This window comes from Styela clava, chromosome 15 (assembly GCF_964204865.1).
Source record: "Styela clava chromosome 15, kaStyClav1.hap1.2, whole genome shotgun sequence".
Taxonomy (NCBI): domain Eukaryota; kingdom Metazoa; phylum Chordata; class Ascidiacea; order Stolidobranchia; family Styelidae; genus Styela; species Styela clava.
In genome coordinates this window covers 4,601,245-4,618,723 of record NC_135264.1, presented here as the reverse complement: position 1 = coordinate 4,618,723, position 17,479 = coordinate 4,601,245, and the positions used below count along the sequence as shown (strand labels likewise).

Genomic DNA, 17,479 nt, shown 5'->3' with positions numbered 1-17,479 from the left:
TTTCATTTTAAATTCAGTATATATATTTGTGAACTTATAAAACGGCAATGAGTAAGATAAGCTTCTTAAAATTCAAATCAAAGTTGCTCGGTGTGAATTCAAAAGAGCCTAGTCAAAAGAATAAATAATATATATAATGTGTAAAAGTTAATTTGATCGTAACTTAGTCAGAAACTTGAAATATAACATAATTATATCCGTTCAAGGCAACATAAGGGTATAATATTATGGTGTGATCATGAGATCAAACGCTTTGTATAGGAAAATGGAAAAATATAAACACAATTGCGAATTTAACAAATCATTTAAACTGCCCTGAGCATCAAAGTGAAAAACATACAACGTCGGCGGTAAATGCGCAGCACAACAGTCTCAAACATATGGTTACACATCATTCTAAGATGACATTCCTTTTACAGAATTTTCTGATTCAATTACTTGTTCCACTTTCGGAGACTCAGAGATTTTCATTTCAACTACCTCATTGCAAACACCGTGTAACGTTCTCGACGATTTCTTGAAGTATTTTAATTCGAGTTGAATGAATTTAATATTACTAAACTCGTGCGACATACTTGTATAAAAAAGTATTTGTGCAAATAACATTATCCATTCCGAGATGACCGCGGGCTCTCTTTTTTCCCAATTTGACAACTGAAATAAACAAAAAACTTAATGAAAATTTCTAATACTTCTGCATTAAAAACAATTTTCATTTGCGAGGACTTTCAGTCAGGTCAACACTATTCACGGAAATATAACATATTTTAGAATCGGTATATTATATACAGAAATTAATTCACAGCTATTTATTACAGTGCATTTTTCACGCCACCTTAGGTGCTTGGTGACTACAGAATTGATAATATCATTGTAGCAATGTAGCAAACAAAATCAGTAACCCATACTCACATATATTAGACCAAGAAAGGAGCCAACTGATTTTCGAGTTAAGGATGTTGGTTTCACATTAAAAAATGTCGTCTTATTTCCAGTATAATTTTTTTTAAATAATATATATAATACAGTATCTTCTCATTAAGTGCTATATTTATGTAGATATTTATATTTATAAGAGTGTAAAAAGTTATGAGTGTCGTGGATCTTGTTTAAATATTACGCTAAGCGTACTTTGGGATGGACTCAAAGCTAAGTGGCGATGGCCGTCTAGCAGTGTTCATAATTTGTAGGTGACCGTACATTTGAGCCCACGTACATTTGAACCCATGTAGATATCCGCGGGTTCAATCTATATGCGGGTGCTAAAACCCATGGGTTAGGGTTGGTATGGGTTCAAATAACGTAAAACAAAAAAAAATTTCATGGGTGCAATTGTCGTGGGTTCAGATGTACGGGAACCTAATTTGTATTATAAATACTCGTTTTAAATAGTCATTATCATCAAACTACAATTTAATGCTAAACCAAAGTTAGTTTGAGCTTTTGAAAGGATACATAAAATAATGCAAACAGTGTGAATCGATGATAAAGTCGTTCTGATGAGGAATAAATAAGGAAATCCGGATCTCTTGCGACAAAGCTTCCATGTAATTAAACAAATCAGCCAGCACTGTAACGTTCCACCACAAAATGCCATCGCCGCTCCAGTTATGTGAATTCCGACTAAATGATCCCTCCACTAAGGAAACAAGATAAATAATTTTGTTTGCATGGCATATTACAGTTTACACGATAATCAAAATTGTAAATTGCTCTACGTAGAACGCATATCCCATAGAATGATTGTTTTTGATAGAACATGAAAACAATGTGAGCTAAATACAGGATTGATGTTGTTGCATTAGTTATAGATTATATTATACAATAGCATACGGTTATTTTCCTAGAATAAAGCTAAATGGAACTGGAAGTTTCATAAAATGAGAAGTATAATTTTGTTAGATCATCGCCCAATTTATGCAGGGAAAACAGCAGAATACCACGCACAGATAGAAAATATTTTACAATTAGTTGAGTAAAAGTATCGGAAAATATATCTTTATTGATCGAGAACCCGATAATAAAGAAAACGACCAGATTTGGCGGTCAATGGAAGAATAGTTAGTTCACTCATTTTAAAACCAATCTGAAAGACATGAAATTATCGAAGTGAGTTTATCGCATTAACGAAGTGTAGTCACAGGGTGAATATTCGACGATTGACAAAATCTCTAGTTAGAAGCTATTTCATTAGTTATTCCGGTAGGTCTACAACTCATAAACGTCCACTTGCTGATATGCTTATAAGTGCTCCCCGGTAGCGAGAAGTATGTGGTATTGAGCTTGTGAACACTAGTCACACTTTCAGAATCATAGCAGTGAATGCTGGTCCCCACCACAACAATAGCAATAAAAACGTTCTATTACTCACCGGAAAACAAGCAACAACGCTAATGCCACTTGACGTGATGCAGCCAAATACAAACGCAGCAACATTCAATGACGAATTACCTATCTGTGCACAGACAAATTTGTAAAATGATAAACACATAACAAACAAACACGCAGCACTCCAATTGAAAACGAATACAAATAGAGATGACTCCGGCAAAAACATTCCGAAATCACTGACATAAGCGGGAGTTCCATTTCGTCGGCGAAGATAGCTTTTTTCCGAATTGGCGATCCCATAGCTGAAAAAATTGGTGAAATGTAAACATGTATCGTCTAAAAGCCATCTTTGTGGATGGCAACATCAAAGAAATGAACGGCCAATTTCAGAACTTTTGTCAACGTCGGTACCCAAATTATATTTCTCACATACATGACATGTAATAACGTAATCGGGTTTTACTAAAATACGTCCACATGTCCTAACCACGCTGCATATCCCTTGTAGCAGAGCGATCATGAAACTATCTCGATTCGTGAATAATTTTGAGCCATACCGGGATAAGATAATTTTAATTTAATTAATTAAGTTTATTTTACCCGGTTAACGGTTAAAGTGTTTACCCTGAATTTCCCAGCCCTATTGATTGTAGATCAAACGAGAGTTCGTGCTAGTTCAAGTTTACGTCGGCATTCTTGTGTGACGACCGAATCAGATAATACGTGTGTAGATGTATGTAAATTAACTTAGCGTTATAGATTATTTCCAAAACTACCGCCAGGCAATCGTTCTCAGTTAAATGCCAAATTTAACAACAAAAGACGAACGTCATACTTACTACGCGACGTTAATTTTGTCAATTCGGTTAAATTCGGAAAAGAGGCGGTTGCGCTAGAGTTGCGTATAATTACGAAGCTCTTAAAACGTTATCGACGTATGCGTTATTAAAGTATAAAAGTGCACTATAGCAGTCTAAATGACAATGCTTCATAATTTCAAGATTTTGCATTTTATTCAATATCCGCTGGTGTAGAACGATTCTTATACCAATGCCCAAGATATTTCATTATACTGGCGCGAAACATTTTGTACAACATATTCAATGCAACTCACCAAGCAAGTATACCGCAGACTGTCAGCAGTGATAATCCCAAAGGTAGAAGCATGCAGCTTTTGAAATTCATCATTTAGTAAGTATACATCACATTTCTAAACGAGGCTTTTCGTGAACTGCCAGAGGCAACTCTACGCGTACCAGTCTATTACCTGATGGATCATCACAGACACGAGCAATTACTAAGTAGTCGATACAACCAAGAAAACAAAAGAATGGTGATCTTATAGCATAAATGATTGTAAATGAATGGTATGTTACCGTATATTGCTAATTTGTAGATTGTCTCTGACTTGCAAGTTACCCGTTCACCCTTCAGCTTCAACGCCCACGTCAATGAAGGAAACTTTAGAAAACTCTGTTTGATTTTATTCTCAGATTTCCACGATACACAGAATATAAATCTTATAACATTTATCCCTACTAGCTTTGAATAGTATTCATCGTCCTCCCCTTGAAAGATAACGAGTCGTATTTATACGTCCATCATAAATCTTATTAAATACTGTAAACGTGAGCTCGTGATTCACGTTATAAACAGGAACTCCTATTATCTCAATAAAGGTAATTATGTACATCGTACGGATGGGAACTTAGATATAATTATTTCAATCAGTGCCAAAGGTCTTGAGAATATAAATTTTAATTTGATAATGACTGGGTGGAACATGTTATGTTTCTTAAACTGGTGTAATTTGATTCCTACGAAAGTCTTTGTTCGAATTTTGGGAAAAATTAACTTTGTTTTGATGATTTAAACATGAAATGGGGTACATTTGGGGGTTAGTTGCTATATTATCTCCCCATCTTACTAACTGGAAGTTTAAAGATTTGGCACCCTCTAATAAATTGAAAATATATATATAGAAAAATACAATACACAATGCTAAAATTAATGATATAGGTCAAAAAAAATATTTACATGTATATGATCTACAATGAGACACGACATTGAAATAAAGAAGAGTTTATAGAAAGAGTAAAGATTGTAAAGTAGAATTACAGAAGGATGGCGTATTTTTATTTGAAAAATTTTGGTTTGGACGGTTTAAACATATTTTCAATTTAATGTATTTCGCTAAGTTAAAATACTTATACTCGCTTTATCGCATTGTTACGATATTGTAGACCTAGTTGGTCAATATATGCTTGTCCCATGTTGGGAAGAAAAAACGCGTTGCGACCTAGTTGGTCAATATATGCTTGTCCCATGTCGGGAAGAAAAAACGCATTTTTAAGTTTATGCCATCTCAGGGCTTTTTTAAAAAAATAACGCTTTTGGATACAATTTTTGTTAAACGAGCTTATTATTTTACCGTTCTATATGACGGCTTTGTAAATAATTAAAAGTATGACTCGCTCGAATCTACTTTTAGAAAGCATTTTAATTCAAACGAAATCTATTTAATCGAAAAGGAATGCTAACCACAAATATTCAATAATATAAATCTCTTTAAAGGTATTTGAAATTAGAATATTCAAAGTTTTACCATTAATTAATTTATAAAAATTGAAAGCCGAATGAAACGCCATGTATATATATATAAGAAGAAAAAGAAGTACTTTACCTTAGTATTAGTGGAAGAATGAAAAATGTCTGTCTCAATGAGGAGAAAAACCTGCAAATCATGAAACAAATTGTAGAATTACATGCTCCTGATCTGTATATCCAATAGGTAAGCGCGACAATTTCTCTATTGTTCGGAATAGAGCGCGTAATTTACAGTAAAACAGTCCATGTATATAGTTCATTGTTTTCAACAGTTTGTTTTTGATTAGGTTTTTCATCTCGAACATATACCATGTTCTAAAAGAGTTCATTTCGATCGATGCTCAATACAGTCCATATTCATAATTTTAACGTTTCCAGAGTCTGTTACCATAGTGCAACTGTTTTCAATTGAGTTTATTGTCTTTTCATAATGTTTTTGATTATTTCGGCTTGCCAACAATTTGCTACTTCAATTGTTGTTCCAGGCAATTTGAATCTCCCCGACGTTCGTAAGTTGGTCGAATTTGATTTTCGCACGTTTTGTAGAGACGGTTTCTCGGCAATTGTTGAAAGCTTTCGCTTGGTCAGCTTTTTGGTTGATTCCGTCAAATTGTTGCCTGTCCTGATTGTTGCCCGTTGATCTGGTCCGTTTCAGAAGGTTAATTCAAGTCGGTTTTGTCACCATTTATAGCATATGTGATTGGTAGATGAATGAGATTTCCACAACACACAGAATATAAATCTTATAACATTTATCCCTACTAGCTTTGAATAGTATTCATCGTCCTCCCCTTGAAAGATAACGAGTCGTATTTATACGTCCATCATAAATCTTATTAAATACTGTAAACGTGAGCTCGTGATTCACGTTATAAACAGGAACTCCTATTATCTCAATAAAGGTAATTATGTACATCGTACGGATGGGAACTTAGATATAATTATTTCAATCAGTGCCAAAGGTCTTGAGAATATAAATTTTAATTTGATAATGACTGGGTGGAACATGTTATGTTTCTTAAACTGGTGTAATTTGATTCCTACGAAAGTCTTTGTTCGAATTTTGGGAAAAATTAACTTTGTTTTGATGATTTAAACATGAAATGGGGTACATTTGGGGGTTAGTTGCTATAATCTAACTTGTATCAGGCTTTTTAAATTTTAACTGCAGTCTAGGACTGTGCCTTCTATGTATATTGAGACTTGTGCCAACTTTTAGAATAACGCGGCTTTCAATATATGCGTTTGAGGCACAAATTAGCATACTTTGTATAATATGTATCTCTTTTCTGTTACATCGTTTATTCAATATTATATGGTTGGCCAAAAGTAAGATACTGTAACTCACAACGCATTCTCTTTCTTACACCATTGTGCTGTGCCTAAGTAATCGATAAAACAACGGCGGCTTGATCGCGGTTCGCATCGCGAATAGTACTGCTATATAGTTTAGTCGATTCGCCCACTCCTTGCTTATTTTATTTTTTTAAAACTAATCATAGTGAATCACAAAAAAATAGTCCTACCCTCTCGGTTGGTCTCGCGCATAAACTGTATTCTTACCCTGTAAAAGCTATTAAAAGAACATGATTTTCACGAACGGGCTGTGCTTAGCAAACACATTCATTCATCTTTTGCGACAGGCTTTTTGAGGGAGGAATAGAGGAGCCACAAACGCTGTCTAATAAATATAATGTTTTGATATATGAATGAATTTAGAGTAAAGGCTCTACCAATCACCATACTTTATCTTACCAATTACTCACTTATCTTACCACTTGAATAGTGTTTAGATTAATGAATCACATTCTGAAGCAATGAAGTGTAACCTACCTTACTCATGTTCTGCCGCGTCGATATTATAACGTATTCATTCGTGTCAGACGTGGTGATTTCTAGTCCAGATTTGAGTTTCACATTTGGAATCCTACTCCACCGGGCATTAGAAACCAGATGACTATAATCCTTTTTTTGCATTACTTTTATTTCTCCTACTCCTCGTGTTCTCATTCCAATATTATAAAACGTACTTTAACGGAGTAAACTTCCAATCTGAACCCCTTTGGAGGTCAATAAGATGCCAAACGTTCGTATGTTCCAAGCTGCGTAATCGAATCGAAATGATCTAAATACAGATATATTAAAATATACACTCAAACTTTAACATGAGTAATAGAATTTAAATCCAAGTCTGTAATGCAACAAATAAAAACATTAAAAACACTTATTTTCAACTCTAGGACGGAGATCGAAACACGTTATCGATGGCTCGGTACAGAAAAGCGCTACGTAAGGACTTCACTATTGAAGTAACGGGCGCGATAACCTATTTTAAATCGATTCAGCGTCAAGACTGTCTCCGTTTGGATTTTGCGAATTCGGTGCTTGCTCAACAGAACTGTTTTAGTATGGGTACGGTAGGCAACCGGGAGTCCAGTATAACGACTTGGCAGTGCAAATAGCATTTGCAAAAATATTTATGCCACGTCCAGTAGAAGTCCTTGTGGTACTAAACTGCACTAGATGCACAGTTACGGTAGCCGTTCAATAATTCCTGCTTCGTTCAGAATATGGTTTTAATGAAATTATGGGTAAAGTATTTCGTTTTGGCTTTCGCGTCTATATATTTAAGCTTTGCTCCCCTGTTTATTGTTTTATTGGATACGAAGTTTTGTTATTGTTGTTGTGAACAAAAAAGCTTCCTCTTTACATACTGGATCAATTGTCTTGGAATTTTCGGTAGGTAAAAAGTGTTGCTGTCGCTAGAAGGCTATTCTTTTATTTATTTCCAAAATCGTATGGTATGAGACAATGGATCTTGACCCTTTTTTCGCGAACCTAGTTTTCGTAAAATCAAAGACGACAGATACTCGCGACCCCACATCTAGAAAATTACAGTAATTTCAAACACCATTATCTATATTCGATTATCTTAATGAGAACAATGTACCTGTATGTCGACTGTAAGTTTGGGGGACGTTGGTGTGACGTTATTGTACGTAACTGTTTGGTGGTTCACAATTATTTCCACCCTGGCGTGCAAGCAACATCAATTAAAATAGGCTCGCGGACCAGTAATAAAATATTGAAATGAATAAAACAGAAAAAATACCCGTGTGTTAGAATCATATTCCAAGGTTTTAGCACAGACTCGAACAAAAAATCACAAAACACCCAAAACAGGTCAGACAACAAGCGGTCGATTGTAGTCAAATATTACCTTCACATTCACGTGGACATCAGTGAACATTGGCCCAAAATTTGATCATGCTCCGGGAAAACGAGGTACCCTTAGAAGATTTGATAACACATGGCATCGTATGAAGACCACGATGTAGAAATCACCACCGAAGCGAATTCCAACTCAGAATGGTCAACTCAGCCGGAGAATTGTTTTTTATTGGTAAAGTTGGTAACACACAAATAGATTTTAACCGGCTTAAGTTTTAACAGATATTGGTGGCGTCTTGAATTGTGGATTTCTCGTGCATGACCACAGTTCAAAAGCAATAAAGCTGTATCTTTAGATCCCCTCGTATACCAGCAATAAATGATGACATCTGAGCCTTTAGGACTTAGATGAACCACATAACATATCACTCATTTATCTAAAAGTTTCACGTCGTATCGATTTTCTAACTAAATTGAGTAGGCTATTGACTAGTTCAATAGGACTGGCATTCCGGAGATGAATACACGGGAAAATCTGGTACTTTACAAGAGCGCTTTTGCATATGACCAGTAATATGATTCTGATTTTTGTTGTGGCTGAAACTCGCCGTCTTTCAGTATAGACTCTCAAAAATCAGCTGTAGGCTACATCGAATCGTAAAATTTCATCTAACTAAGTACGGTTTCAACTTTTATACGGTTCTCTTTTGTGTTTGAGTCATTTCTTATTGTGCACCTCACATCCATTTCAGTATGTATCAACCCAATATACTCATTGATCAATGTCATTGCGCCCGATGTCAACTATTCGTTAACGCTGGTGCTTCCCTATGCTTCCAAATATATCAAAACGATCACGTTTCAAAAAGTTTATTATCAAACTGAAAACAATAAAAATCACTAACGACTTCATGTTCTCAGAATTTATTTCATACCGGTACCAAAATACATGTAGGCTACATGTGTACAGGCATCATTGTACCAGTATCTACTGACAGACCCATCTCATGTCCGACTAAACCATGTCACAAAACTGAAATAAACCTTTAATTCTAATCCCACACTTCATATCAATATCACATAAACAACAAAACTACGGTACGCATCAAAGCAATATTTCATCACGCCAGCAATAAAACATGTCCTATTGCTCGAAAAAAATAGAGCAGCAATAAATTCACTCAAAATATTGCCTAAATTCACAAAGCAATAAAGTTTCACGTGCGGGTGCAGGTTCAATAATCAATATTGGTTCTGAAAAATATACTGCGTCGCAATAAATATATTGCGGCTGTGTGCGCCTGGCCTAATTGTTGGCCATCTCAAATCTCGTCGCAATCACGATGTTCATTCTGATCTCATTTAGCTCAGAGGAGCTTGCCATATTATCCAAATTACGATCAAAATTACAGGAAGACGAATTGAACCTTTTATTTTGCAATAAATTTTTGCTATACAAGTAATTTTTTGAACACAAAGTGGACATACAGATCGTTTTGGTATTATGTTGCTGTTTTTGTTAAAATTAAAGATTGTAGCTATTACGTTTATGTATTTTGAAAAATTTTGTTTCAAGGGATTATTTTTTTTGTATGCGATTTTGTCTACTGTAACAGATTGAAAACCCATACTACTTAGTTCGGGCCTTAGTGTTCTTATTTTTGAACAACGCTCTTGTTTTTTTCATATGGTATTGTTTAGGTGGGGATGTTTTCTCTGTAAGCTATGTCGAGGAATCGAAAATCGGAATCAAAAATGTAAAAATCGAATACTTGTAAGTAATCACACTTAGCATCCTTACTAGCAACATGTCGAGTCTAGCAACATGTGCTATAAAAAGAAATGTTAAATCATAATCATAAGATTGAGCACTTTCATTGTACAGTAGGCCTGCCTTAAAACAACAATTAAAATATTTTACAAATGTTTTATAGGCCTACATTTGAAAAGATGTACAAGTGAGCTTCATTTTCCCAATGTGTTGTAATGATGCCTTTATTGTTTGAATTTACATAGATTACAGAACCCCTTCAATATATTATCTTACACTGCGTATCAAAATTAAGTTGAAGATTATATGACATTATGTATGCCCACGTCGAAACGCCACCGCTCTGTTTTTTTTATAAAATCATGTCTAATAGTGATTTGTTCCCCCCTAATTAATGGAAATGCTGTCTTTATTATTTTTATTTAATGTAGAGGTTTTTGAGGAATGAATGTCGAAAATGAGCTACTGTGTAAATTCTGCTCATTTTTAAAAAATTTAGCGGAAGTGCATAGTAAACCCTTATAACTACGTTACGGACATATTGTCGTTTTTTAATATGTACTGACTAGGCCATGTGTAAAACTGATAAGTGCTGTTCTTTATTTCCTAACGTAAACGTAAACTTTGTATTAGTATACCAAGAAATTAGTTGGAACGTCTGGTATTATGCGAGGGCATTTTCTAAGAATACTTCCGGCGCTAATTCCTCGAACTTTACAGAGTTCTGTTTGAATGGACTCTTCAGGTTTGAGACAGTTGTTCCCTTTCGGCGATATCCATTATGGCATTCTTCAAGTTTTTGCAAACGTATACTATCGTGTTTCCCCGAAAATAGGACTGGGTCTTAGTTCAATTTTCTTGCGAAAAATACCACTAGGGTTTATTTTCGGGGGATGTCTTATATTTTCCATTACAAAGTTACAAAGTATAGAATGACGAGATTTTCAAATATACAAAATATGAAAATCGATATTCATTTACCGGTACTTATAAAAAATAACACGTTTTTATTCAAAATAGCTGCAAAACATTGATTATCAATTTTTTAAAACGTGTAGTAGAGATTCTTGCTATCGACTAGGTAAAAAAAAAATTCGCGTTATTAACTTGGTCTTATTTTAAGGGGAGGGCTTATTTTAAAAATTCAGACTTGGTCTTATCTTCGGGGAAACATCAGAATCTTTTAAACCATGGAAAGATCTGTCGTTTCGACGTCCTTCGGTTTTGCATATCAATGCCAATCCACCTATATTCACACATGAATTTCATAATATCGAGTAGGGCATACCAGAAATAGGCTCATTCGCGATACGAGTGCTTTATGTATGGCTCGGAACTGCACAATATTGGTACCTTACAAAAGCGCAGACACTGACTGAATTTATGGCTCCGACAATCATTCTTATTTTACGTGGACCTCACGTTATATTTCCATTCCGTGTATGGTGTGGGAATGGTGAACCAGTTATTTCAGATGCATGGACTTGGTCAATAATTCATCATTAGTTTGTACGGTTATGCCAGTGATTCTCAAACGACGAAAAAATCCTCAAATAGGAAAAGAGATGTATGTGTCGGAAAAGGTTGGGAACCACTGGCTTATACGGTATATTTCTTTTCGGGATTCCACGTACGCAAGGCAATGCTTCCGCTTACGGAATGGTACCGAGAAATGGAACAATCGGCACTTTACGACAACACAACTGATTTGTATCGCCGGTTTTGTTCACGGATTGTGAGCATAACGTTTAATAGTTTCCTAGTTTTCGGCCAATCAGAATATGACGCGCTTCGTTCAACATGTATTTATTTATTATAACTCGTGTCATGAACCCGGATGTTTAGGTACGTGTATCGAGCTGTGCCGCAGTTGCGCGTGGTTCGAATTTCGCATTAAAAGGAACAAAATTAACTTACTTATTAGTGAGCGGTTTGTACCTATTGTTGACAAACCAGAGACTGAGTAGGCACTTGGAACCGTAATCATTGACTAAGATGTCTATAGACGATAACCAAGCAGTTGGCAAGATAAATAATTTTTGCGCATGTCTGCATGTGACAATTTCCGAAGACAAAAGGAACAGGGTTTTGTTGCAAATTGAGAATATAGAATATTTCAAGTTAGGATCAATCAAAGTACCGGTATTTGCAAAATATTGATTTTTTTAATTGTGAATTTTAAGGTTTAGATGTCTTTGTCAGATGTGATTTGCTCTGTCAGTCTGTACCGTAACCTGTTTACAACCTAATACCGTATTACAGTATTAATAAAAAGAAATGGTCAATAATATGAACCTAGCCTGCCATTTATCGAAAATCCTATCTTTTTCATTCATTTGTAAATAATCATCATTATCATAAAACCACCAATATTTTTAACATAGGTACAGTAAAAATTTTAGATCTCAGCTCACGTATTGAATATTTTTGCATAGAACCCACAAAACCTTTTTTCCAAACTTATGATGCTTCTTTGTAGCATAGTAGCCTCCTGACAGTTAGACACTCCCTGACCTTTGAATTATTCTGGTAATACCGATAAATAAGCTCTTCTGTTTTTGTAAAGTTGTCAAATAAGCAGATGAATGAATGCAGTGATTACTTTGATAGTCGAACAACTCTAACAAGTTGGTAGTCGAGTAAAAAATACTGCAGAACCCAAACGAAAATTTGAAGCTCGAACACCCAAGCCGAGCGTGACAGAGTGAGATGACGTCACTCGAACCGCGCATAGCCTATGAGGTGCCTATCGACCTTTTCAACATGCTGAGAAATTTTTGTGATTTAATGCTTTTTTGCTGTTAATCATGGCTCCAAACAAAAGTATTGATAAAAGGGAAGGAGAATAGAAAAACGGTGAGAACAACTATCGAGTTGAAAAAGAATAATTGCGAAATATGAGAATGGTGTTCGAGTGTCTGATCTCCCCTTACAGCTTTACAGTATAGCATGGCAAAATCTACTAATTCCATAAAAAATAAAAATAAAATATTCGGGGTATTTTGGAATGCGTAAATCGTGTTAAGATACCATTGCCTCTAAAGACAAAAAAGTTTCGATAATTGAACAAATCCTGAAATAGGTAGTCTAACGCCCATTCCAAAGAAATTATGTCCCGACTACTGAGGTCTGGAGGTATCACTGTATGCTGGTATACGAATATATATCCAGAATATGTCTTACTACTAATATTCTTCTAACGCCTCCAGGTTTAAATATAATTTTTAGTTTTCAACCGAACTACTGTAATCATGGATTTGAATAAATGGATTTGGTTATTTGTCGTCCTTTTTTCTCTCACAATTCAACAATGTGTTGCTGATGATGACGATGAAGGGGATGAAGATGGTGGAAGCCAAGATTCTGTTGCTCCAGAAGAAGAAAATGGAGTTTTAGTTTTGACAGATGACAATTTCGATGATGCAATTAAAGATCAAAATGTTGTTCTGCTAGAATTTTATGCTCCTTGGTGTGGTCACTGTAAAGCATTTGCTGCAGAATATGAAAAAATTGCTCAAACTTTAAAAAAAGATGGCATTCCTGTTGCCAAGGTTGATGCGACTCAGCATAAATCCGTTGCAGGGAAGTATGATGTTACTGGTTACCCGACCATTGTCATTCTTAAGAATGGAGAACCAATTAAATATGATGGCCAGAGAACTGAAGACGCAATTATACAACGAGTCAAAGAATTATCTGACCCGAACTGGAAGCCACCACCGGAGGCTGTTATCACTCTTACAGATAGCAATTTTAATGAGGTTGTTGATAACGCAAACATTATTCTAGTAGAATTTTATGCTCCCTGGTGTGGTCATTGCAAAAAACTTGCCCCAGAGTATGAAGCAGCTGCCCAGGAGCTCAAAAAAGCCGACCCCCCTATTCCACTCGCAAAAGTTGATGCAACTGCTGAAACTGAAGTCGCAAAACGTTTTGACATCAGTGGCTATCCCACTATGAAACTATTTCGTAAGGGACAAGTTTATGAATACAAGGGTGGCCGTGACAAGCATGGCATTGTTACATACATGCAAGAGCAAAGTTCACCTCCTTCAGTTGCTCTGGCAGATTTGAAGAGCACAAAAAATTTACTTCATCAAGCTGATGACATCACAATTATCGGATTTTTCACTGGAGAGGATGACTCTAGGTTGATGGTTTTCCAGGAAGCTGCAAACAATATACGAGAAGATTTTAAATTTAGGCATTCATTCGATGAATCCATTGCAGACCATTTGGGCACTGAATCTGGGAATGTTGTTGTTGTACATGCTGAACGTTTTCATTCAAAATATGAAAAGAGCAGAAACATTTTCAAGGTGACTGATGAAACAAAGGCATCTGATATTGAGGCCTTCATAAATGAGAAATCTCTTCCTTTGGTTGGTCAAAGAAATGGTGCTAATGCCCGAAAACGATACACAAAACGTCCCCTTGTCGTAGTATATTATGCAGTTGACTTTGGATTTGATTACCGAAAAAATACCCAAATATGGAGAGAGAAAGTTCTTGAAGTTGCCAATGAAATGAAGGACGTAACATTTGCAATTGCTAGTGAAGATGAATTCAATGATGAATTGCAAAAAGCAGGCCTTGGTGATTCATCTGAAGATATTAACGTTATTGCTTTTGATAAAGAAGAAAAAAGATACCCAATGGAACCGACTGATGAATTTGACAGTGAAGTTTTGTCAGAATTTGTTACCAGTTTCTTGGCTGGTGATATAAAGCCTAAATACAAATCTGCTCCTGCTCCAAAGAAAAACACTGGGCCGGTCAAAGTAGTAGTTGCCAACAATTTTGATAAAATTGTGATGGACGAATCAAAAGATGTTCTAATTGAATTTTATGCACCTTGGTGTGGTCATTGCAAGAAGTTAGCTCCAGAGTACAAAAAACTTGGCAAAAAATTGAAGGATAACAATGATGTTGTCATCGCAAAAATGGATGCAGTAGCTAATGATGTTCCTCATTCCAAATACAAAGTTGAAGGATTTCCCACAATATATTGGGCTCCTAAGAATTCGAAAGATAGTCCGGTAAAATACGAAGGTGGAAGGGAATTAGACGACATGTTAGAATACATTAATAAACATGCTACAAAGACAAAAGATGAACTTTAACTACCGTACGTGTTATAGATTATAGAGATAATAGGGAGAAAACATGATTTATGAAAAAAAGGGCCAAGAAGAAATTTATTCCTATATAAATGAAGCTCGATATTATTGACCAAATTATATTTTAACAAGTGAAGCTTCTAGAACCTTATCTGTATTATGACATTCTACCAAATGTAATTATATATATGTATATTGAAGCCATATAGTGAATATGGAAGCAATATTCTGTTTTTTTCTATGTTTTCGGAAATTGATGCTTTTCAGCTTGGATAGTAATTGTGCCATAATTATTTTTAGTTGGTCATTTAATTATTGATTTCCTCATCTTTGCAAATTCTAAATTACACATACAAAAGTAACAATCTGTTCTTACATTTTTCTTATTTAAATTACTCATATATTATGTTGAAGCTTTACCTACTGAAGGTTCTTGTGTGTACACTATAGCAAGCATGGATATCTTGTATTACATGTCTGGCTCAAACTAAATTCTCTACTTTTGAAGATTTGTGTATCAAATTATTTCTGTTAGAACACTCTGTTGTTTCATTTTTCTATTGATTTCAAATAGGACCAATTCAATGATGTATGGTGTTTATAAGAAAGAGATAATGTTGATGTGCTTTCATTTGATGCTGTCGATTTGAATAGAGTTTGGCAAGTAAAGTTGAAGCAAAGTAATGTATCCTGTTGGCAGGGATGGCCATTTTCGAATACTAAACTATTCCGAATACATTCTAAAATAATGTTCTCGAATCTGGAATTTCGAATACATTCTAAAATCGAAAATAACACATTTTTGTTTTAGTTTATTAAAACCCAGTAAATTAGAAGATAAGATTCAATAGAAATATCAGAATAAAGCCACAAATCACCTATATGTACACAAAGTAATTGATAGTTTATAGCTATCAATAAAAATAATAGCAACTTGTGACACAGTCAATTTATTAAAATTGTACACTTAGTACAAATGACCATATGAAAAGATAGCCAAGGAGTTGTCTGACGCTTTCTATCATTGGTACCATGATATTACGATAATAGTCAAGTCTATTGACAAAAATACCACTTGTATTCAGATAATTGTGCATATTTTCTGAGAGTAATAAAATGCATTGGCAATACAGGCAACTGAAACAAGCAACAACAATCGAAAATCCATTATGCCTTTAAAAATTCTAATATTCTACTACCTACTTCCTACCAGTACATTTGTATATTAATTTATGTGAACCATATTGTTATTATGTGTAGCATATTGTTGTGTTTGAAATTAGAAATAAATTAGTAGAGGATAGATGACCACCACTGCCAGCCGCGCAGCCACGATTTTCGAAATCGGAAATTCCCATTGCCGCCTGTAACACCCACCGCGATTCCGCGCTTGTTAAAAGAGCCGTCTTTTCAGCGTATTATGATCATCCTATTATGTAAAATATTCAATCCATGACAACTACGAGATTCTAAAATATCTTTATATATTAATTTAATGTGTCCAACGTAACTCGCGGTTGCTTCTTCCTACGTCAAAAAGAAACATTACTATTCGGTCCACGGCGATCTGTGACCTGAAAGTACGAGATAAACTGCCTGATGTATTTATACGTATTTTTGCAATCTTGCAACTCGTTATCGCCGTTAGAAAAATCTCAAATAATGATATAAAATCCTGTTGAGTGTCGAGTATAATTCCTTTCATACAATGAATATACATTTAAAGTTTAGCAGTAAATCAAAAATACATATTCATCGCCGCGATTATGCCACCTGTTAAAAGAGTCGACTTTTACAACAAATAATATAACAGCGAATATATATTTTTTCTGTTGTGCAAAGTGATGAATTCGTGACCGATACGGGCATATTTAAAATGTCTTGCTTTATTAATATAATTGTTTTCAATTTAACCTGCGGTTGCGTCGACAAATAAAATCCTCACCACTCTTATATACCATTGCAATCCGCGGTCATAAAAATAACAACGTGTGGTAAACTGCTCGATTAAATAATGTTTTGATCCGTACTTTGCGAATTCGGCAAATATTTAGATGTACTTGTTAACAGTGACTCCGCTCAATCGAAATGCTGCCACTCTGATTATTTTTAGAACGTTTAACCGTTCGAAAAATCCACAAATCTGCTGTAACATCTCAGAGTAAAGATTATTTGATCACAATAAAATTGATTGAATATACTTTAGATTAATTATGTTATATACATCCTCACAACCCGGGAAAAAGTCGCGTTTCAAACCTTGTATCATGTTAACACGAAAATATTCGACGGCAAATCAAAGTAATGGATAATCAGGCAAATACCGCCCTCAATTCGTGACGATATGTTTCTAAACGCCGACCAAACGTAATGTGTGCAAGAGGCATACGAAATTTCGCGATTTTCACTGCCTAGAAAAGCGTTTTTTAAATTTTCGCGGGCCTCAATAAAACTTATATTGTTTACGGTTTTATTTTCA

At 35.0% G+C, this 17,479-nt stretch overlaps 2 protein-coding genes across 3 annotated transcripts; one reads left to right on the top strand and one right to left on the bottom strand.

Annotated features, from left to right (window-relative positions):
• Positions 1 to 7,091, bottom strand: LOC120334451 (transmembrane protein 150A-like). 2 transcript variants are annotated; one of them, XM_078120595.1, is made up of 5 exons: positions 6,772 to 7,091; positions 2,372 to 2,633; positions 1,456 to 1,639; positions 913 to 938; positions 1 to 654 (listed from the first exon to the last, which is right to left on the bottom strand). In XM_078120595.1, the coding sequence occupies exons 2-5, from the start codon at positions 2,555 to 2,557 to the stop codon at positions 397 to 399; spliced, it is 654 nt and encodes a 217-aa protein (XP_077976721.1). In that variant the 5' UTR covers positions 2,558 to 2,633; positions 6,772 to 7,091; the 3' UTR covers positions 1 to 396. The 2 variants fall into 2 exon arrangements, with proteins under 2 accessions (XP_077976721.1, XP_039257897.2); XM_039401963.2 differs by lacking the exon at positions 6,772 to 7,091 and adding an exon at positions 3,446 to 3,657.
• Positions 7,092 to 13,065: 5,974 nt separating this feature from the next.
• Positions 13,066 to 15,674, top strand: LOC120333955 (protein disulfide-isomerase A4-like). Its single transcript, XM_039401384.2, has one exon. The coding sequence runs from the start codon at positions 13,132 to 13,134 to the stop codon at positions 15,001 to 15,003; it is 1,872 nt and encodes a 623-aa protein (XP_039257318.2). The 5' UTR covers positions 13,066 to 13,131; the 3' UTR covers positions 15,004 to 15,674.
• Positions 15,675 to 17,479: the final 1,805 nt, after the last annotated feature.

Excerpts from the sequence above, each read along its gene's own strand:
- LOC120334451 (XM_039401963.2), bottom strand. The coding sequence starts at position 3,519 with ATGATGAATTTCAAAAGCTGCATGCTTCTACCTTTGGGATTATCACTG. Across the intron at positions 2,634-3,445 it reads GTCTGCGGTATACTTGCTTG|CTATGGGATCGCCAATTCGG; the intron begins GTGAGTTGCATT and ends CAATTTTTTCAG. Across the intron at positions 655-912 it reads CCTTTCTTGGTCTAATATAT|TTGTCAAATTGGGAAAAAAG; the intron begins GTGAGTATGGGT and ends TGTTTATTTCAG.
- LOC120333955 (XM_039401384.2), top strand. The coding sequence starts at position 13,132 with ATGGATTTGAATAAATGGATTTGGTTATTTGTCGTCCTTTTTTCTCTC.